This window comes from Scyliorhinus canicula, chromosome 9, assembly GCF_902713615.1.
Source record: "Scyliorhinus canicula chromosome 9, sScyCan1.1, whole genome shotgun sequence".
NCBI classification, from domain to species: Eukaryota; Metazoa; Chordata; class Chondrichthyes; order Carcharhiniformes; family Scyliorhinidae; genus Scyliorhinus; species Scyliorhinus canicula.
Window position 1 is genome coordinate 63351171 of NC_052154.1, and position 22651 is coordinate 63373821.

The following is a 22651-nucleotide window of genomic DNA, read 5'->3' on the forward strand; positions in this document are numbered from 1 at the left end:
ATACATTCACCACACCCGGAACGGGTACACACGATCCAGGAGTTAGCATGGTGGTGCCATCAACGGTTGCCTTCCGGTTGCTCCCCCAGTGCCTTCCCCCTACCCTCCCATGGTGGTCCACCCCTGCGGAGGGTCCCCCACCCCCAGCCTAGGACCCCCTCCTCCGCCAAGGGACCCCACCCCCTGAGCACTGGGATGGCAAGCCCAGTGCCCCCAGGCTCATTGCCTGCGAACAAAGATGGCTACTCACCTCCTCAGCTCCCCACAGAAGCCCTTCCACCAGGTTCACGTTTTTAAAAAGGAGTATTAATCGTCGCCAATGTGACCACTTGCTGGGGAGGCTGCTGAATGACGGATCAGGAGTGGCTCCCGTTGATTATATGGAAATGGGGCTTAAGTGGTAATAATTGGTTTCTCGCCACGCTACGGCGAGATCCCGATTTCACCTACAGGAGCGGGCTGGTTGCATCGCAAACTGTTTGGCGCCTGGCGCGGTTCTTGGCCTCTCCCGCTATTCACCGGCCTTGTTTCGCTCAAGCGAGTTTGCAACGAGGCCGGAGAATTGCGCCAAATTTCAAACAGCTTTTTACAATCAGAACTTATAGTAATCTAAAATTACAATTGGGGTGATTACTGGAGATTGGGTCCTACAGTGAAATTGTGCACTAATTTCATCTTTAGGACGACCTGAGATTGAATGCAAGACAATCATCAGGCAATAGAGTCAGAAAGCTAAGTTGCTGATGTGTCAGGGGCAAAATACCAAAACTGAGTTGTGGCATGTGCTGTAAGCTTTGACAGGAATCTTAATGCTTTGAGCTTCATGGGCTCTGGGCATATTCAGAATAAACTGTTTATGTGAATCCAAATTCGTTGTTTCACCTTGAATTCGCGAAAGTTAAAGAATATTTTTGAACAAGTCTTGGGCAATAGCGTTGAAAGTTACTTGTTGCTTGGTAAGTAAGGATAGTTTGTGGGTAAGGAAGGGCAGCAACAGGTCACAAAGGATGATAATTATCTAATAATCTTTATTATTGTCACAAGTAGGCTTACATTAACACTGCAATGAAGTTACTGTGAAAATTCCCGAGTCGCCACATTCCGGCGCCTGTTCGGGGACACATGAGGGAGAATTCAGAATGTTCAAATTACCATTTTGGACATATATTCCAGTAATATGTTATAACTCAGCTGCTGATTCACAGAGTAAATAAGGCCCCTACAGCCAATCTTTCCTTCATATAAGTTTAATTCACATAACGCAGGCACAGACTCCCTTTTCCACTCCCTCACACAGGTGGAAACCAGTTCTTATATACTTAAGAATAATGCGTTTATGAGCAACAGCTGCTCTCTCTTCCAACTGGAGCGTGCACTTCATTGTGACAAGATTCCAATATTAACCTAATACACTGCTACCAGTCAATCAGGTTTCAGCAATTCAAGTGCAGAGCAATAAGATGTGTACCTGTCAGTAAGTGGAGTGATAACTAGTCTGTCAGTGCATCCCAAAAACTCATTTTGATAAGTGAAATCCACATCAGTAATTGATATTTGCATTTTATCAGCATCTTCACTGAAATAGAATCTGCATTGCTTCAACCATTCAAAGTCAGTCGGAGATTTTACCTGCATCCGGTGCTGTAGGAAATTAAAAGAAGAAAAACAGAATTTACTTTGTAATTTTGACCCAAACAAGGAACCTTTCTTTTCATGCCAAAACAAAATTAACAACAGTTTGTTTTCATTTGTTGACAGCTGAACATAATGGGATTGATGCAATGATCTGATTTTCAACAAAGATAAATACCATGGTCCATTAAATAGAAGTTGAATACTTTTCAATCTTCTATAGACTGCACTCAATAACATCCCCAAGAAAATTCATCTCATGCAACATAATCACCTAAAGATTTGGAGACGCAACACTTTTTATTTTCATAGGAAATAGATCTGTGCAATTACAAAAGATAGATAACAAAAAGAGAAAGGGAAGGAGGAGACTAAACTCAAATTCTCTGCAACAAAGCCTAATGGTTTAAGTACGCTGAAAGCTTTTTAAATGGATTACCCCTTCTTATAAAGTTGGATGAAGATCAGCATTTATCTTGCTGTTTTTTTCCAGTTTGATTGATTAAGAAATTAAAAGTTCTGCCAATCTTTTCCATAAATATCATTTCAGTTTATAAAACCTGGTTTTAAATATTTATGGTAATATTCTGCATAGAAGATGTGATACAAAGATGGCATCCACCAAAAAGAAAATCTGCACAGATTAACAAAAGGATAAAATATTGCAACCCTGTTGCCATGATTACCAGCTCATCGAAGATATCTCTTTGATGGACATGGATGGTGATCAGAGTCTCATACTTCACACGCTCATTAAGATCTAAATCTTTGGTTGTCCTATCGATCAGCATATTAAGGATTTCCAGAAAGTACTGGTTTGTTGAATGCATGATTTTACGGTCAGCTTTTGAAAGTCTCAAAGAATCTTGTGCATCTCTAGTCCAAATCATCTGAATTCCAAGAAGGCCAACCTGTGATGAGCAATAATAACAATCTCATTAATGTCTGCATTGTAACTCTGCAGATGGGAGTACAGATCCTGACAATGGACATGAAAATTGCAATGCATGGCTAACCCACGCCTGTTCAATGTAATGCAGGCAGCTTGGTAACTTCATGCTGCCTACTCATACCAATGATTGCGAAACACAGCCGACACTAACCATGTTGTTCACATGCATCAACAAGGTGCCCAAGATCACAGCCTACTAGTAGTCACAGTTAAAACTCTGACTTAAAGCTAGCCTGCAAAGTGCTTTATAGCTGGAGAAAGTGCCAGTTGTCATGCAGGAAATGAACCTGACCTGTGAAATGGGAAAGAATGGCACAACATGGAAGAGAGTGAACTCTAAGATTTTCAATCGCTGCAGTGGAGGGCTTTGTAGGGAATGTGGAATGCTGGAGAGATGTTCAAGGGAATAAGCGGCCTTCCAGACACAAACTCAGAAAACAGCAGGAGCAGCTAGACCTGGAGTCGAATATCAGACGTCAAGACATGAGGACCTGGAGGCCATGCAGCAAGATGTTCAGAAACCTCACACGAGTGGCCAAAATCAGTGAATGCATATTTAAATACCATGTCCGACAAACTGCACCACTAGACTCACAATGCTCAGTGCCTCACACCTTCATGACGCACAGACCATCAATCTCTATCAGTCAGAATTCATAATCATTTCAACTGTTCAAATTGACAGGCAGGCTCACAACAGCAACCTTTATACTTCCGGTTAGGGGGAGGAGCCATGGGCGGAGCCAAGGGTGGAACCCAGTACAAGCTCCTCATCTCCCTCTATGGGTAGAGCCGTGCAACTACACATGATCTAGTACAAGGTACAGGCTCAACACATGTTGTACAATACAGTGTGGATTATTAGTGTTTATAAATCACCACATTCCCCCCCTGTGAAAAAATCAAGTCCGGCGGGGGTGATGGCTTACAAATTGAGTCTGTCCAGTGGTCGAGTTGTCCGTTGTGATCGGCGGAGCACCGGGGTTGCAGCCTCTTCTGGTGGCTGGACGATCACGGTTGGTTGGGGTACGATGGCGGACTCCGGGGGTGATTCTGTCCGAGCTTCGTACCCGTCTGGTTCGACTGGGGACTGGGGGCGCTGGAAGCTTGTGGGCGCGGGTGCGCAGAACATGTGTAGCGACCCGGTAGGTGCGGGGGCGTGGGGCGCGACGAGTTGGATGGGGTGTAGTGTGAGGGATACCTCGGCGGTGGTAGTGGTGGGATTCGATCCTGCCGGCGCTATGTCCCGGAGGGATACAGTGTCCTGACGGCCATCAGGGTACTCTATGAAGGCGTATTGGGGGTTTGAGTGTAGTAGAAGCACTTTCTCTACGAGTGGGTCAGTCTTGTGTGCCCTGACGTGCTTCCGGAGGAGTACCGGGCCCGGTGTCTTCAACCATGCTGGGAGCGAAGCCCCTGTGGTAGTACCCCTGGAAAAAACAAAGAGCCACTAGTGAGGGGTCTGTTTGGTGGCGGTACATAGGAGGGACCTAATAGCGTGGAGCGCGTCGGGGAGGACTTCCTGCCAATGGGAAACCGGGAGATTCCTGGACCGGAGGGTCAGTATCCATCATACCGGTACCAAAGAAGAACCAGGCAACGTGCCTCAATGACTACCGCTCGGTGGCCTTGACGTCAGTTGTAATGAAGTGCTTTGAGAGGCTGATCATGAAGCGCATCACCTCCATACTCCCGGAACGCCTTGACCCACTTCAATTCGCATACCGTCGCAACCGGTCCACATCAGACGCCATTTCCCTGGCCCTACACTCATCCCTAGAGCATCTCGAAAACAAGGACTCCTACATCAGACTCTTATTTATTGACTACAGCTCCGCCTTCAACACCATAATCCCAGCCAAGCTCATATCAAAGCTCCAAAACCTAGGACTTGGCTCTCCACTCTGCAACTGGATCCTTGACTTTCTGACCAACAGACCACAGTCAGTAAGAATGAACACCAACACCTCCTCTACAATAGTCCTCAACACCGGTGCCCCGCAAGGCTGCGTACTTAGCCCCCTACTCTACTCCCTGTACACACACAACTGCATGGCAAAACTTGGTTCCAACTCCATCTACAAGTTTGCTGACGATACGACCATAGTGGGCCGGATCTCGAACAACGACGAGTCTGAATACAGGAGGGAGATAGAGAACTTAGTGGAGTGGTGCAACGACAACAATCTCTCCCTTAATGCCAGCAAAACTAAAGAGCTGGTCATCGACTTCAGGAAGCATAGTACTGTACACACCCCTGTCAGCATCAACGGAGCCGAGGTAGAGATGGTGAGCAGTTTCAAATTCCTAGGGATGCACATCACCAAAAATCTATCCTGGTCCACTCATGTCGACGCTATCACCAAGAAAGCACAACAGCGCCTTTACTTCCTCAGGAAACTAAGGAAATTTGGCATGTCCACATTAACCCTTACCAACTTTTACAGATGCACTATAGAGAGCATCCTCTCGGGCTGCATCACAGCCTGGTATGGCAACTGCTCGGCCCAGGACCGCAAGGAACTTCAGAGAGTCGTGAATACCGCCCAGTCCATCACACGAACCTGCCTCCCATCCATTGATTCCATCTACACCTCCCGCTGCCGGGGGAAAGCAGGCAGCATAATCAAGGATCCCTCCCACCCGGCTTACTCACTTTTCCAACTTCTTCCATCGGGCAGGAGATTCAGAAGTCTGAGAACACGGACGAACAGACTCAAAAACAGCTTCTTCCCCACTGTCACCAGACTCCTAAATGACCCTTTTATGGACTATCCTCATTAACACTACACGCTGTCTGCTTCATCCGATGCCAATGCTTATGTAGTTACATTGTATATCTTGTGTTGCCCTATTATGTATTCTCATGTATTTTCTTGAATTCTGTTCAATTCCCTTTTCTTCCCATGTACTGAATGATCTGTTGAGCTGCTTGCAGAAAAATACTTTTCACTGTACCTCGGTACACGTGACAATAAACAAATCCAATCCAATCCAATCAGTAGGACGATCTTCCAGACCGTCGCATTCTCCCTCTCCACCTGCCCGTTCCCCCTGGGGTTGTGGCTGGTAGTCCTGCTTGAGGCGATGCCCTTGTCGAGCAGGTACTGACTCAGCTCGCCGCTCATGAAGGACGAACTCCGGTCGCTGTGTACGTAGCTGGGGAAACCAAACAGGGTGAAGATACTATGCAGGGCCCTAATGACTGTGTGGGAGGTCATATTGGGGCACGGGATAGCAAAAGGGAAGTGGGAGAACTCATCGATGACATTCAGGAAGTACACATTCCGATTATTCGAGGGAAGTGGCCCTTTGAAATCGATGGCTAGGCGTTCAAAGGGCCGAGAAGCCTTGACCAGGTGGGCCCTGTCTGGTCTATAGAAGTGCGGTTTGCACTCCGCATAGATCGGGCAATCCCTGGTGATGGCTTTTACCTCCTCAGTGGAGAAAGGTAGATTTCGGGCTTTGACATACTGGGCGAGCCGGGTGACGCCCGGGTGGCAGAGGTAATTGTGGATGGCTTTCAGGCAGTCGCTCTGCGTGCTGGCGCACGTGCCGCGGGACAGGGCATCTGGGGGCTCGTTGAGCTACCCCGGTCGATACATGATATCGTATTTGTAGGTGGAGAGTTCGATCCTCTACCTCAGGATTTTATCATTTTTAATTTTGCCCCTTTGCGAGTTGTCAAACATGAAGGCAATGGATCTTTGGTCGGTGATGAGGGTGAACCTTCTACCTGCGAGGTAGTGCCTCCAGTGACGAATAGCCTCCACAATGGCTTGTGCTTCCTTTTCGACCGAGGAGTGTCGAAGTTCTGAAGCGGAGAGGGTTCGGGAGAAAAATGCAACTGGCCTCCCTGCCTGATTTAATGTGGCTGCAAGAGCGACCTCTGAGGCATCGCTCTCAACCTGAAAAGGGACGGATTAATTCACTGCCCGCATGGCCGCTTTGGCGATGTCCTCCTTGATGCAGTTGAAGGCCTGGCGCGCCTCAGCTGACAGGGGAAAAGTGTGGCCTTAAAGAGTGGGCGGGCTTTGTCCGCATATTGAGGGGCCCACTGGGCATAGTATGAAAAGAATCCCAGGCACCGTTTGAGGGTGAGGGAGTTCTACTGCTATCGCCTCATACGGTCCGGGTCGGGGCCCAGGACTCCGTTTTCCATGACATAGCCGAGGATGGCTAGCCTGGTCGTGCGGAAACGCATTTCTCCATGTTGTAAGTGAGGTTGAGTTTCTGGACCGTCTGGAGAAATCGATGGAGGTTGGCATCGTGGTCCTGCTGGTCATAGCCGCAGATGGTGACGTTATCCAAGTACGGAAACGTGGCCCACAGCCCGTACTGGTCCACCATTTGGTCCATTGCTCGTTGGAACACCGAGACCCCGTTCGTGACGCCAAAGGGAACCCGGAGGAAATGGAAGAGGCGGCCATCGGCCTCGAACGCCGTCTAGTGGCGGTCCTCCGGGCGATTGGGAGCTGGTGGTATGCAGACTTCAGATTCACCGTGGAGAAAATACGATACTGAGCGATCTGATTCACCATGTCTGCAATCCTGAGGAGGGGGTACGCATCGAGGAGCGTAAACCGATTAATGGTCTGACTATAGTCCACGACCATGCGGAATTTGTCCCCGGTCTTGACGACCACCACCTGAGCTCTCCAGGGGCTGTTACTGGCCTCTATGATCCCCTCACGTAGGAGCCTCAGTACCTCGGTTCTGATAAACACCCTGTCCTGCAGGCTGTACCGGAATGAGATTGGCAAAGAGTGGAGGGGGGGAGATTCGCAGCGTGGCTAGGCTGCAGATGGTGAGTGGGGGTAGGGGTCCGCCGAAGCTGAGTGTGAAGCTTTTGAGGTTACACTGGAAGTCGAGTCCCAGCAAGAGTGGGGCGCAGAGTTCGGGCAGGACGTATAGTTGAAAATTAGAGTAGCTAGCGCCTTGGATCGTTAGGGTCGCGACGGTGCGCCCTTGGAGGTGAACAGAGTGGGAGCCCGAAGCGAGGGAGATAGTTTGCTGTGCAGAAAAAACAGGGAGCAAACAGCGTCTTGCCAGATCTGGGTGTACGAAGCTCTCGGTGCTCCCGGAGTCGAAGAGGCATGGTGTACTGTACCCGTTGATTTTAACGGTCATCATGGAGTTGCGGAGGTGTTTCGGACGCGACTGATCCAACGTGACCGCGCTTAGTTGTGGGTGGTCGGCGGCTCGATCAGCTGTGCTGGAGTGGCCCTGTGATGAATGCCCGCTGAGGTCGCAGTCTTCGATCTGGGTTGCTGAGTTTGGAGAGGATGGAGCCCAAGATGGCCGCCCCCGTGGATCGCACGTGGTGGGCGGCGAGGAATATGGCGTCCAAGATGGCGGCCCCCATGAGTCGCACGTGGCCGACCGCGTGGTGGGGGTTTGCTAAGATGGTGGCCCCCATGGGTCGCACGTGGTGGGTGGGGGCGGAGTCGGAGTACAGGATGCGGCGTTACGGGGCCTGCGGGCCTGCGAATTCAGGGAGCGAGTGCTCTGGGCTGCGGGAGGGTTTGAGGCTGGAGCTTTCTTCGCCAGACATACTCTGGCATAGTGTCCTTTGCGACCGCAGCTGCTGCAGGTTGCGTTGCAGGCGGGCCGTGCTGCTGCGGGTGCTGGGGCTGGCCACAAAAGTGGCAGGCTGGAGTAGCATAGTGGCTGGGTGGCCACACGGCGCAGGCCTGGGGCAGTCGCTGGTCGGGGGCCCATGATGGGGTTGCGGACTCCACGGGGAACGAGGTGAGGCTGCGGAACGAGACCTCCATAGTAATGGCGAGTTCTACAATGTCTTCTACGTTTTGGGCCCCCTTCTCAAGCAACCGCTGGCGCACGTAATTGGATCTGAGGCCTGCAACAAATATATCGCGGACAGCGAGTTCCCTATGTTCTGCAGCATTTACAGCTTGGTAATTACAGTCCCGGGATAAGGTTTTTAAGTCTCTTAGGAATTCTTCTAGCAATTCTGTGGGGCGCTGGTGGCGAGTAGTAAAAACGTGGCGCGCATAGCCCTCATTGACAGGCCTCACGTACATTCTGTCGAGTAGGGCCAGGGCCTCTGTATATGAGCCGGTACAATTAAGTTGAGTAGATATACTATGGCTCACCCTTGCGTGCAGTAGGCTGAGTTTCTGCTCCTCCGTAGTTTCTGTAGTGCTTGCTTCAGCCAGGTAGGCCTTAAAACATCGGAGCCAGTGTGAAAAGATTTATTTCGCCTCTGCACCCTGTGGGTCGAGTTCCAGTCGATCAGGTTTGAGGGCTGATTCCATGGTCATTCCTTACTGTTTCTTAAGACGAATAAATTGATGAGACCATCAATTCACGTGACACGTGGTTAGAAGCGGATAGTGGTTTTAATCGTCTTAACAACAGAGCCTGCCTGTGACGAGATGAACTCTAGATGAACTGGCAGGCAGGCTCACAACAGCAACCTTTATACGTCCGGTTAGGGGGAGGAGTCATGGGCGGAGCCATGGGCGGAGCCAAGGGTGGAGCCCAGTACAAGCTCCTCATCTCCCCCTATGGGTAGAGCCGCGCAACTACATATGATCTAGTACAAGGTACAGGCTCAACACATGTTGTACAATACAATGTGGATTATTAGTGTTTATAATTCACCACAGAGGTGAGGGTGTTGGTCATTATAGAAACGCCCATTGTTAAGGTGGTAGCCAGCGGTGGGACTGAAACTACTGAAGATGACAGCATTCTCATCCTCCTGTCACATCCTACTTTCCCCTTATCCTAGACTCTCATTTGAGGAGAGGTGGTGGCAGAGTGGTAATGTCAGTGAATAAGTAATTCAGAGACCCAAGCTAATGCTCTGGGACATGGGTTCAAATCCCACTATGGCATCTGTTAGTAATTACTACATCAGGAATTAAACTATATTAAACCAGGAAACTATATTGTAGAAACCCACCTGGTTCACTAACAAAATCTACCTTCCTTACCAGTCTGGCCCACGTGTGACACCAGACCCACAGCAACGTAATTGACTCTTAAATGCCCTCTGAAATGGCCTGGCAAGCCACTCAGTTGCCACAAACTGCTGGAAAGTCAATAAGGAGTGAAACCAGACAGACCACCTGGCATCAACCTGGGCACCAGAAATGACAATGGCACACTTAACCCTGTCAACCTTGCATAGTCATCCTTACTAACATCTGGGGGCTTGTGCCAAAATTGAGAGCTGTCCCGCAGGCTAGATCCTGACATTGTCATACTCATGAAACCATACCTTACAACAATATCCCGGAAACCACCATCACCATCCTTGGGTAGTAGCCACCAGTAGTACAGGTCCACCAGAGGTGGCGGCACAGTGGTATGCAGTTGGGAGAGCCTTTACTCCGGACTCCATGAGGTTTCATGGAATCAGGTCAAACATGAGCATGGAACCACCAACTATTGCCCTCCCTATTGGGAAGAATCATGGTGGGTGGAATGGGTACTCAGGGTACTCTGGGTGGTCCATCACCAAGAATGGTTTGGTAGCATCACTACTGACCAAGCTGGCTGAGTCCTAAAACACGAGGATGATAGATTGGGTCTGCGGCAGGTGGTGAGGAAACGAAGAAAAGTGGGAAACCTACTTGACCTCATCCTTACAAATCTATCTGTTGGTCAGAGTGAGCACTACACAATCCTTCTGAGGACAGAGTCCCATTTTCACTGTGGGCATACCCTCCATCATGGAATTGTTGCCCATCCCTAATTTCCCTTGAGAAGTTGGAGGTGAGCACCTTGTTGAACCACTGCAGGTCATGTGGTGTAGATACACCCACAGCGCTGTTCAGAAGGGGGCTCATTACATTGCTGTGGGTCATGATGGTGTCGAACACGAGTATTTCTCTTGCTGCCCTCATCCAGGCAAGTAGAACGTACTCCATCACATTCCTCACTTAAGCCCAGTTGATGGAGTACAGGCTTTGGGGAGTCACTTGGGCAAGTGACTTACTTGCTGCAGAATTCCCAGCCTCTGATCTGTTCTTGTAGCCACAGTATCTCAAAATGGAGAAGGGTGACTAGTGGTGTTCCACAGGGATCCGTGCTCGGACCACTGTTGTTTGTGATCTACATATGGAGACGGAGGTTGAGGGGGGACCTGATTGAGGACTACAAAATTATGAGAGGTATGGACAGGGTGAATAGCAACAATCTTTTCCCAAGAGTGGGGGTGTCAGTTACAAGGGGGTCACGATTTCAAAGTGAGAGGGGGAAAGTTTAAGGGAGAGGTACGTGGAAAGTTTTTTACGCAGATGGTGGTGGGTGCCTGGAACGCTTTACCAGCGGAGGTGGTAGAGGCGGGCACGATAGCATCATTTAAGAAGCATCTAGACAGGTATATGAATGGGTGGGAACAGAGGGAAGTAGACCTTGGAAAATAGGAGACAGGTTTAGATAAAGCATCTGGATCGGCGCAGGCTGGGAGGGCCGAAGGGCCTGTTCCTGTGCTGTAATTTTCTTTGTTCTTTGTATCTAAATAGCTGGTGCGGTTCCATTTCTGGTCAATGGTAATCCCCAGGATATTGATAGAGAGAGATTCAGCATGTCAAGAGGAGATGGTTGGATTGTCTGCTGTTGGAAATTATCATTTCCTAGCATTTGTGAGGCACCAATATTACTTACCATTTATTGGTCCAAGCCCGAATATTATCCAGATCTTGCTGCATATGGACACGGACTGATTCAGTATCCAAGTCGTGAATGACACTGAAAATTGTGCAATCACCAGCAAACATTTCAACTTCTGACCTTGTTTTGGAGGGAAGGTCAGTGATGAAGCAGCAGATGGTTGGGCCTAGGATGCTATCCTGAGGAGCTCTTGCAATAATATCCCAAGAGTGAGATGATTTACTTCCAACTACCACAACCATCTTCCTTTGTGCGAGGTGTATATGACTAAAACCAATGGAGAGTTTTTGCCCTGATTCCCATTGGCTCCAGTTTCCTTGGACTCCTTGATGCCACATTCAGCCTTGATGTCAAGGGCACTCACTTTCACCTTAGTTCAGCTCTTTTGTTTATGCTTAAATCAAGGCTATAATGAGCTCGGGCTGAGTGGCCCTAGCAAAACCCAAACTGAGAGTCAGTGAGAGCAGTTTATTGCAGAATAAATGCAGTTTGATAGCACTGTCGACGGCCCCTTTCAATATTTTGCTGGTGATCGAGAGTAGACTAATGGAGTGATAATTGCCTAGGTTGGATTCATCCTGCCTACAGGCATATTTGGGCAATTTTCCAAATTGCTGGGTAGCCATCAGTTTTGTTGCTGTACTGGAACAGTTTGGTTAAGGGTGTGGCTAATTCTGGAGCACAAGTGTCCCGTACTATTGCCGTAAGGTTGTCAAATGCCTTTGCAGTATCCAGTGTCTTCAGCCATTTCTTGATGTCATGTGGAGTGAAGGCGGAACAAGGCTATTGAGTTGGATGATCAGCCACGATCATAATGAATGGTGGAGAGTCTCAAAGGGCTGTGTCATGAAATGTCGCTTTAAAAAATGTTTGGCTGCTCATGCTACTGCAGTGATGTCAGAGTGTGGGTGGAGCTGAGCTCTGGTTCTGCTCTTTAGTTTCACTTTGAGAAAAGCTTGGGTGTGTCTGTCTTTTTGGTTTGGTTATTGAGTGTGTTGCAGCTGAAGTCAGACAAAGCAGCTGTACTGTTGATCTCTCTGCCATGAAGGACTATCTCTTAATCATTTGGTGAATTCAGAAGTATAAATGTTTTCAGTAGTGAATGTAAACACTGATGTGCTTCTGTTTAAAGTTTGTTAAGTCTTCTGGGTGTTAAAATAAGAGCACACAGATTACTTAGTGTTGTATTCTTTGGGGGGGGGTGTATTTAATTTACTGGTTGCTAAGATGTTCATTTTGTTTTAGAAAGGTTAACTTTAGTTCATAGAATAAACATTGTCTTGCTTTAAAAAATACTTTTCCATTTCTGCGGTACCACACCTGTAGAGTGGGCCGTGTGCTCCCCATAACCACAATCTATTAAAAGTTGTGGGTCAGGTGAACTCCATGATACCCTTTGGGGTTCTCTAAACCCTGGCCCATAACAGCTGAATGGCATCATCCTGTTCCTATGTTTTATGTTTCTATCAATCAAATTGGCTGAAGATTGACATCTGTGGAGGAGACAGAGATTGATTATCCACTTGGTACTTCTGGCTGATGAAAGTTGCAAATGCTTCAGCCTTGTCCTTTGCACTGATGTGCTGGGCTGCCCCATCATTAAGGATGTGGATATGTGTGGAGCCTCCTCCTCTACTTAGTTGTTTATTTGTCCACCGCCATTTCCAACTGGACTGCAGAGCTTAGATTTAACTTGTTGTTTGTGGGATTGCTTAGATCTGTCTATTTACATGCTGCTTTTTGGCCCACGCAAGTGGTCCTATGTTGTCGCTTCACCAGACTGACAGCTAATTTTTAAGTCTGTCTGGTGCTGTACCTGGAATGCCCTCCTGAAATGAATGAATGAAAATGGCTTATTGTCACAAGTAGGCTTCAATGAAGTTACTGTGAAAAGCCCCTAGTCGCCACATTCTGGCGCCTGTTCGGGGAGGCTGGTCCGGGAATTGAACCGTGCTGCTGGCCTGCCTTGGTCTGCTTTAAAAGCCAGCGATTTAGCCCAGTGTGCTGTTCATGGAACCAGGATTGATGATAATGGTTGGGGGGGGGGGGGGGGGTTCTGGGTCATGAGGTCACAGATTATGGTTGAATACAATTTTGCTACTGCCAATGACCTACAACATCTTATTGATGCCCAGCTGGATCTGTTCGAAATGTGGTGTCACACAACACAATGGAAGGTATCCTTAATATGAGAACAGGACTTTGTCTCCATAAGAACTGTGCAGTGGTCCCTCCAACCGACACTGTCATGGACAGATGCATCTGCAACAGGTGGATTGGTGAGGACAAGGTCAAGTTTTCTTCCCTTTTGTTGGTTCTCACCACCTGCTGCAGACGAAGTCTAGCAGCCATTAGCAAATTCACTGAAACTGCTCACTAGGCCAGATGGAAGTTGGTCTCCACCATCTGAGCTTGAAGCAACGAGAATTCAGCCTCCCTGCAAAGCGAACACTCGAACATACTAATATATGAAAAAGTTATGTTAATCAAAGTGTCTTTTTTTAAACTCACTTTTGATGAAACCTTGGTGGCTTACCCTTTGAAGGGTTTATCCCAACATTTAGAAATAATTTGTTAAATTAGAAATATAATTAGAAATTTTGACAACAGTAATATTTCAAAAATCTATTTTTATATTAGTAAAGAAAAAAAAACATATTCTAATTATCTGATTTCCCAACTCACCTGGGCACAAAAAGTATTCAGGAACTCAATAAGATTAAAATGTTCTTCCTGGATTACATAGGCAGCGTTCCGAATAATGCTGTGCAGTGAACTTCGAGACTCCGTAAGCAGAGAATTCAACCAAACTTCAACATTTCCTTCTGTGGCAACTGATTTATCAAGTTCAATAGTGTTCCCTTCTCTGGAGCATACAGCCAATATGCGATCATAGATCTGTACAGCAAAAATGGGGAACTATCACCCAAAACATTGCACCGTGCTAGGAACTACATTTCTACTGCTTAACACATTTGTATGCAAGATATACATGACATGATCATTAAAAATATCATTCTATATGTCTCAGTCTGTAAAGTTTCATACAACCTAATCAGATAAGTACTTTATTTGGTAAGAATTCTTCTGATTACTATGGACGGTAATTCAGACATCAGGGGTCTTGCTTACAAGCTGGACAGCCAGTGAGAGCCCCACATTGCCTCTGATGAGGAAGACCCACTATATTAAGTGCCAGTCAGGCCTTGCCCAGAATCAAAGACCCCAGGGGTGAAATTCCTACCCCTTAAGAGCTGCTGACCAAAGAGGATGGAGGCTCCTTATTGCTATCTGCACCACCAGGGGAGTGGTGGGACTGCTGGCTATGCACCCAGCAGATGTCTAGGAAGAGCGAGAGAGGTCATGGAAGGGGGTTCGCTGGCTGTTAGGCAGGTGAGGATATGGAAGAATGGGCAAGGGGGTCGTTCTCAACAGCTCCTCTATTCCCAAAGCCAGACCCTTTGATCCAGCACTGAGTGCCTTTGAACCCTACCTGAGCCTGCAAGCAAACTCAACAGTGTTTGCTTTTGGTGCTTTGCATGGGGGACTGCCACACCTGTTAAATACCGGCAGGATCAGGGCAGGTAGGCCATCCATGAACTTTCTCTTCCTGGACTTAAGGGGGGGGGGGGGGGGGGGGGGGGGGGGGGGGTAGAGGCAGGAAGGGGGTGATATCCCCATCTGGCATCCTCCTGCGCCAAATTCACTCTGGGGGAGGGTATTAAATTCCATCCTACTGCTAATATTAATAGTGAATTCAAAGATACATTTGAGAAGAATCTATTTAGAACTTAGCTGGAAATGTCAGAGATAGTTTTCAGAAACACATTCACAATGCCCCTGTAAATAGAACCTCGAGGGATTTTTGTCCCTGCATTTTGTCAGCCTGACACAATTAATAGGACTGGGCCACTAAGTCGGTGTTTTGCATCAAGCTCAAATTCAGTGTTTGAGCATAAATTCTAGCCTGGCATTGCAGTACCAGTACATTTTTTGGGACACTGTCTTTTGGATAAGATTTTAAACTGACATCTTGGCCGGGATTCTCCCCTACCCGGCGGGCGGGGGGTTCCCGGCAGGATGGAGTGGCATGAAACACTCCGGCGTCGGGCCGCCCCAAAAGGTGCGGATTTCTCCGCACCTTTAGGGGCCAAGCCCTAACCTTGAGGGGCTAGGCCCGCGCCGGAGTGGTTGCCGCCCCATCGGCCGGCGGGAAATGCCTTTGGCGCCACGCCAGCCGGGGCCGAAGGGACTTCGGCTGCCGGCGGAAGTTCGCGCATGCGCCGGAGCATCAGTGGCAGCTGACGTCATCCCCGCGCATGCGCAGGGGAAGGGGTCACTTCCGCGTCCGCCATCGTGGAGACTATGGCGAACGCGGAAGGAAAAGAGTGCCCCCACGGCACAGGCCCGCCCACCGATCGGTGGGCCCCGATTGCGGGCCAGGCACCGTGGGGGCACCCCTCAGGACTAGATCGCCCCACGCCCCCCGCAGGAACCCGGAGCCCGCCCGCGCCGCCTGGGCGGTAAGGTAGGTGGTTTGATTCCCGCCGGTGGGACCGGCATGACAGCGGCGGGACTTCAACCCATCGCGGGCGGTAGAATCACTGGGGGGGGGGGGTACCGCCGACCGGCGCGATTCCCGCCCCCGCCGAATCTCCAGTGCCGGAGACTTTGGGTGACGGCGGGGGCGGGATTCACGCCGGCCCCCGGCGATTCTCCTACCCGGCGGGGGGTCGGAGAATCCCGCCCCTTGTCTCCCTGTGCAGGTAGATATTAAAGATCCAACGGCTCTGTTAAAAGCATTGCAGAATGAAGAATGAAGGGGCAGCACGGTAGCACAGTGGTTAGCACATTTGCTTCACAGCTCCAGGGTCCCGGGTTCGATTCCCGGCTTGGGTCACTGTCTGTGCGGAGTCTGCACGTCCTCCCCGTGTGTGCGTGGGTTTCCTCCGGGTGCTCCGGTTTCTTCCCACAGTCCAAAGATGTGCAGGTTAGGTGGATTGGCCATGCTAAATTGCCCTTAATGTCGAAAAAGGTGAGGTTGGGTTACAGGGATAGGGTGGAGGCTTGGGCTTAAGTAAGGTGCAGACTCGATGGGCTGAATGGCCTCCTCTGCACCTTAATCTCTATAAGATATTCTTTCATCAAACAACAGGAACAACAAAATTAAATAGCTGGTTATCTTTGCTCATTGCAGGGGCAGCACGGTGGCACAGTGGCTTCAATTGGACTATGGGTGTGCAATGCCTCCTCATAAAACTGCGGTGGGAACAGATGTGTGTGGGCACACTGCTGATGGCACAACACCCAAATTTACAGGTCCATCTGCCTGCTGTCCCAGCTGCAGGTAGCCTATATTTAGCCCATGTCTTCTAGCTTTCCTGATATGACAATAGTCACCGCACTTCAATGTAATTAACTGCACATGAAGTGCTTTGTATTATTTCTGAGAGACATAATTAGGCATTATCCCAGCAATACTATTTTATGACCACTAGAGGCTGTTGTTTTCCATTCAACAATCCTTAGTTTTCAAGCACTAATGTTTTCTGATTAACATAGTGAACTACTCCAAATCATTATATTTTATAAATCAAATTACGAAAGGGGAATATTACAGGATTGTGGAACTAGAATAGGTGTGCAGGTAAGGAAATTAATAACTTAAATACAGGTGACAATAAATTTGAATAACTTGGAATTCAAATCTGCCACATCACATTCAGTTACATTTTTCAAAACGTTTTAAATCTCATCCTTAAAGTTACAAAGCCAGTGCACAAAGTGGACAGGGCCAACCCATTGGTTGCTCCAAACACCAATTCAAATTCAAATTGAAGTCAATTCATGGTCTCCGTGAGAGAGGCATACAAGATCCAAGCTGACAAGAAAAGGCGTTGCACCTCATCTTGGGCTTGATCTGACGCTTGATCTTAGCCAAAAGGCTGAGAAGTGACGCACATTAAATTACAAATTGGCATCAGTGTGTAAACAGTAACCAAAACAACTTATATTTAGATAGCTCTGCTTGTGTGAAAGAATAGCAGTACATTTTACAAGGGGAAGAGTAAGCTTGTGTGACCAGAGGGAGATTTTCCTTTCTGTGTGAATGTGGTGGGTATCCATGCCACTTCAGGTCATGTTCAAAGCACATGTCAAATAGGTCAGACATTCCAGTGCAACTTGGGAGTTTTGTTTTTGCCCAAACTTATTTTTTTATTTCAGAAATCCATATATTGCTTCAGAAGTCGAGGACTGCTTCATGTTTAAGGACTGCGTCATGTTTAAGGACTGCAGTGCTTTATCAGTATCTTCTCAGTGAGAGGCTTTATTGAACTGCCATAAAATGTCTGCTTCCAGAGAGACAGTCTCATGGTATCGTCACGTGACTATGGAAAGCCAGATGTGATACCAAACTGATTACAGTTCAAAACCCAGACCTCCCTCTTTTCATATCAAACAAAGGATATAAATATTCCCCTTTTCCCAGCAGACAAAAGACTTTGCATGCACAATCCTGTGTGACTGCAAGTTACCCAAGTTACCCAAGTTATACACCCACTGTTCCCATGTCACCTCTGCTTCGTTTTGCCAATCACCTTTAAGTTGTGCCCCATCATTATTGGCCCACTACCAGAAACAGTCTCTCTTTATTTACTCTACCTAAACCCTTTGTAATTTTAAACTATTAACAAATATCCCCAGAGCCTTGTCTGCTCTAAGGAAAACCAGCCCAGTGAAAACGTGGCATTAAGCGATAACAAGTATATTGGGTTATGATTGAAAATATTTATCTTTGAATTCTGGACTTAAACTATAGTTAACCCATAAACCTTAATTTCTTACAGATAAAACAAATGGAAAGATAGAGAGAGTCCAATTTGGTGGAAAAGTACGATTAATTAACCGAGAATAGGACAAATAGAGAATTAAAAACAGGAAGGTGAACCGAATTAAGATGTTTAAATATTATTATTTGCTGTTAAAGTTAACATGTCAGAATCAAAGAAGTTACAAAAGTAAGCCATTTGCCTATTATGTCTGTACCAGTGCCTGCCCTGTATCATGGATATCTACATTAATCCAATTTCCCCCATCTCTACATGCTCTTTCATTGTGCTATTTGAGTAATTGGGGTTAATATTTTACTAAAATATTTCTGACAGGAATCCATATTATTTGCTTATATTAGTTACCTAAGCAATTCAAACTCACCTTCTCATGGAACAGAACTGATTTAATATTGTCAAACACATTAAGCAAATGAGCTTGTATGGTATGGGAGTCAGAGGCTTGGCCCAGAATTTCCAGCAAAGTAGGATCTGATACAAAGAAGAATCTTGGAAACATCAGCCGCTTCTTTTCCAAATAACTGAAAGTTAATTGCAGCAGGAGAGAAAGTGAAAAATATTTCAATAAAATTAAGTCTTGGTTTTAGCACGTTCAACTATCGCTTAATGGGAAATAACAAATAAATAATTTGCATGACAGTAATAAGAAAAAAACAGTAATCCAAATCAGACAAGAGTAAACCTTCTTATGAAGTTCCATTTAGTCCTGTACCTTGTACAACTGCAATCTCCTAAAACCCATCTATGCAACAAAAATGCTTCTGCTCTGTGATCTTGGTCCGTTACTGCAGAGCTACACCATTTGTGGAGATTCAACAAGAAAGGACTGCATGGATGTAATCTTCAAAAGTCCATTGTTGCTCCTTACTGCACAGTGTTGATGCAAAAATCACGCTTGTCACTTTGAAGGCTGGGACAATACTTATTGTTAACTGTGGTCTGCAACATGTGGGCTGCAAGATCACTACCCAAGATGGTAGACTATGAATGATAATTTACTTTCCAACAGTACCATGAATGGTGGTCCCAACATCCGTGGCACAGCAATAGAGTCAACAAAGCAATTCATCCATAAAGGCATTTTGATTAACCCACCAGCCTTCATGTACCTTCTCACTCATTGTGGAAGGTCTGATGAGCAAGAAACAAAATTCCTTGGTGCAGCTGCACCTGCAGTCTCTTCCTGCAATTCAATATATTGACAGGACAAACTCACAGCGCCGCAATGTCCAGAAATTATTGCAAACCCAATTCAGCATTGATATGCAGATCACAATTACTTTTAGTTGACTTGCTGTTTAGTAGAGTAACTTGTATATAAAGTGGAGATGATTTATTCATGCCGCACCAAATTATGCCAGACGCCAGGTAAAAGGCAGTGATCACTTAGCTCAGGCATATGACCACAGTGAGTGAGGAAAATAAGAGAAAGAGTCGCCAGGAACACCTTTTTATGTCCCACCAACAATCAGCATTGTTTGGCACAGGCCTGAGATGAGATCATATGGGTGAGGGCCTGGAAATACAGAATTATACAGCAGAGAACTAAGCCGTTTGATCCATCTTGCCTGTTTCAGTTCTTTGAAAGAGCTATCCAAGGGCCAGTAATAGAAGGAAGATGGAAAAGGGCAGAGGTGGAAAAAAGTATCACTCGCTTGAACAACTGGAACAGGGTGTTATCCCTCTGTTCTTTATAGTCTAGTTACTCATCTTAATAGGCTGAAAATCCCAACCTAAATATCTCAATAGTTTTCCATCAAAATAATAAGTACATAAGCTCAAAATTAACACTTATATTCACAGTTATATCATTTACCCAGTTAATGATTTCTGACACATTTCCAGCTGTTCCAAAAGGTGTGGTAAGAGCTGGACCATCGCCTCGTCTCCTGTACAGCACTGAACCACATTAGGGATTTCATGGGCACGGCTCATTATCTTCATCCAGGACTTGTCTATGTTGGAAAATCTCTTTGCTTCCTGTTGCGACACAGTAGACTTGGTGGATTTATATTTGCAATTTTGTACAGATTGACATTTCAAGATTGAAAGCCACCATGTGCGATTTTGTTCCTTGTACTACTTTTAACTTTGTAATCCCTTCAAACATATTACATATTACACTTACATATTTTTACTTTTTATTTTTCTTTCTGCTTTGAATTGTTGGTTCCTGCACTGCTTTTTTGGTGAATGACCAGCAAATTTATGACAGATTCCAAAGAATATTTTTTTAAATCACATGAGTTAAGAAGCTAATATAAACCCGGGGAAAAGGGGAACTCATATTTATGATGAAAGGTTTTAATATTCCAAAATTCCCTTGATGTAAAATTAAATGGAACAGGACTCTGGAACATACAGGGAGTTAAATGCAATAGTCCCTGGAGAAGGCACAGAAAGGAACTGTAATGCTCAATTAACCCAAGCTTATCGATTGTGATGCAGGCAGCACACCAATTTTGGGCTACCTAGTCATTTCAACGACTTTAACATCCAGCCAGCACTAATATCTCTTCAAGTGGAGGTACATTTTGGCTGGAGCAGCTGCTGGTACACAGGCAGGAAGTTATTCGGAAGTGAGAAATACAGAAGAATGGCACAACATGGGAGAGCGAAGGCTCTAAAGTATGCAGACACTGCAGTGGAGGCCTTTGTGGAGGAGTCAGTAAGGAGTAGAGATGCCATCTATCCAGAGGGGGCTAGGAGGTTCTCAAACATACGCTCAGAGAGCAGAGAGGCATGGTGGTCAAGCCTCGAGAAACTGAATGCAATGCTGCAAGAAATTCAATGATCACGTGAGAATGATCAAGGTCCGTGGCTGAGTCTTTAAGTGCCATCACCTGCCAACTGCATCATAAGCTGCTCAATCACCTGCCAACAGTCTCTATCAATTAGTCGTCATTCTTGACACTCATATGCTTCTCCGCAGCCCCACACAGCACAGCTGCAGGCCTCGCATCCACATCTCACAGCATGCACACACTGCTTGCTATGGAATGAAATGAATGAAAATCGCTTATTGTCACAAGTAAGCTTTAATGAAGTTACTGTGAAAAACCCCTAGTCGCCACTTTCCGGCGCCTGTTCGGGGAGGCTGGTACGGGAATTGAACCGTGCTACTGGCCTGCCTTGGTCTGCTTTAAAAGCCAGCGATTTAGCCCAGTGTGCTAAACCAGCCTCTGTATATATTCAAGCATGATAGCCACATCACCCAAACAGACAGCATTGGCACCCTTCCTATGACAATAAGCGATTTTCATTCATTTCATTCCATAGCAAGCAGTGTGTGCATGGTGTGAGATGTGGATGCGAGGCCTGCAGCTGTGCTGTGTGGGGTTACAGGATTAGCTTGCCCACAACAGGATGCAGCAGAAACTGACTGGAAGAAGACAGGCCCTAAACTTCATGGAGAAGACGGTGAGGTTGTGACGAGCGCTGTGTGTGAAACCAATAATAATAAGAATCCTTATTGTCACAAGTAGGCTTACATAAACACTGCAATGAAGTTACTGTGAAAATCCCCATGTCTACTCAGTCGAGTTCTGTAAAAAGTTCTCCGGAATATTGGGGCTGGTGCTGATGAAGGTCTTTAACGAGGCTCGGGAAAGAGGGAATCTGCCCCAAACGATGTCACAGGCCAATCCTGAAACGGGACAAGGGCCCGGAGCTATGTGGGTCTTACAGGCCGATTTCCTTGTTGAATGTAGATGCCAAACTTCTGGCCAAAATTTTGTCCTCCAGGATTGAGGACTGTGTACCTGGACGTTATTGTGGAGGACCAGATGGGGTTCGTGGAGGGGAGGCAGCTGGTGGCCAATGTAAGAAGGCTGTTAAACATGATCATGATGCCCCTGGAAGGTAGCGAGGTTGAGATAGTGGTTGCGATGGATGCAGAGAAAGCTTTTGACCGGGTTGAGTGGGGTTATTTATGGGAGGTGCTGGAGCGGGTCGGTTTTGGGAGGGGCTTTATTGACTGGATTAGGTTGCTGTACCGGGCTCCGATTGCAAGTGTACGGACAAACAGGACGACTTCGGAATATTTCAGACTGCACCGGGGGAAGAGACAGAGTTGCCCCCTCTCCCAACTGCTGTTTGCGCTGGCAACAGAGCGGCTGGCAATTGCTCTGAGGGCCTCAGGTGGAGCGCAGAGTCTCGCTGTATGCGGATCACCTACTATTGTACGTCTCAGACCCAATGGATGGGATGGATGGAATTATGGGAATTTTAGGGGAATTCGGCCGGTTTTCGGGATATAAGCTCAATATGGGGAAGAGCGAGATTTCCCAGGTCAGGAAAGGCGACAGGGGGAACTGCCGTTCAGAGTGGTAGGGGACAGTTTCAGGTACCTGGGTATCCAAGTAGCGCGGGATTGGGACCGGCTACATAAATTGAACTTGGCCCGGTTGATGGATCAGATGAAGGAGGATTTCTGGAGATGGGATGCGCTCCCGTTGTCTCGGTAAGAGTCCAATCGGTAAAAATAACGGTCCTCCCGAGATTCCTATTCGTTTTCCAATGCCTCTCCATCCTCATCCCGCAGTCCTTTGTTAAACGTATCAATAAAGTT

At 47.1% G+C, this 22651-nt stretch overlaps 1 protein-coding gene across 1 annotated transcript in view; it reads right to left on the reverse strand.

The window, feature by feature from the left end:
* Window positions 1–22651, reverse strand: part of LOC119971355 (dynein heavy chain 5, axonemal-like) — a 461705-nt gene that overhangs the window by 253052 nt on the left and 186002 nt on the right. The window contains exons 31-35 of the mRNA XM_038806777.1: window positions 19898–20061; window positions 18446–18602; window positions 13916–14128; window positions 2319–2543; window positions 1469–1641 (exon numbers count right to left, since the gene is read on the reverse strand). Coding sequence (XP_038662705.1) covers window positions 1469–1641; window positions 2319–2543; window positions 13916–14128; window positions 18446–18602; window positions 19898–20061 — 932 coding nt within the window. The remainder of the gene's footprint in view (window positions 1–1468; window positions 1642–2318; window positions 2544–13915; window positions 14129–18445; window positions 18603–19897; window positions 20062–22651) is intronic.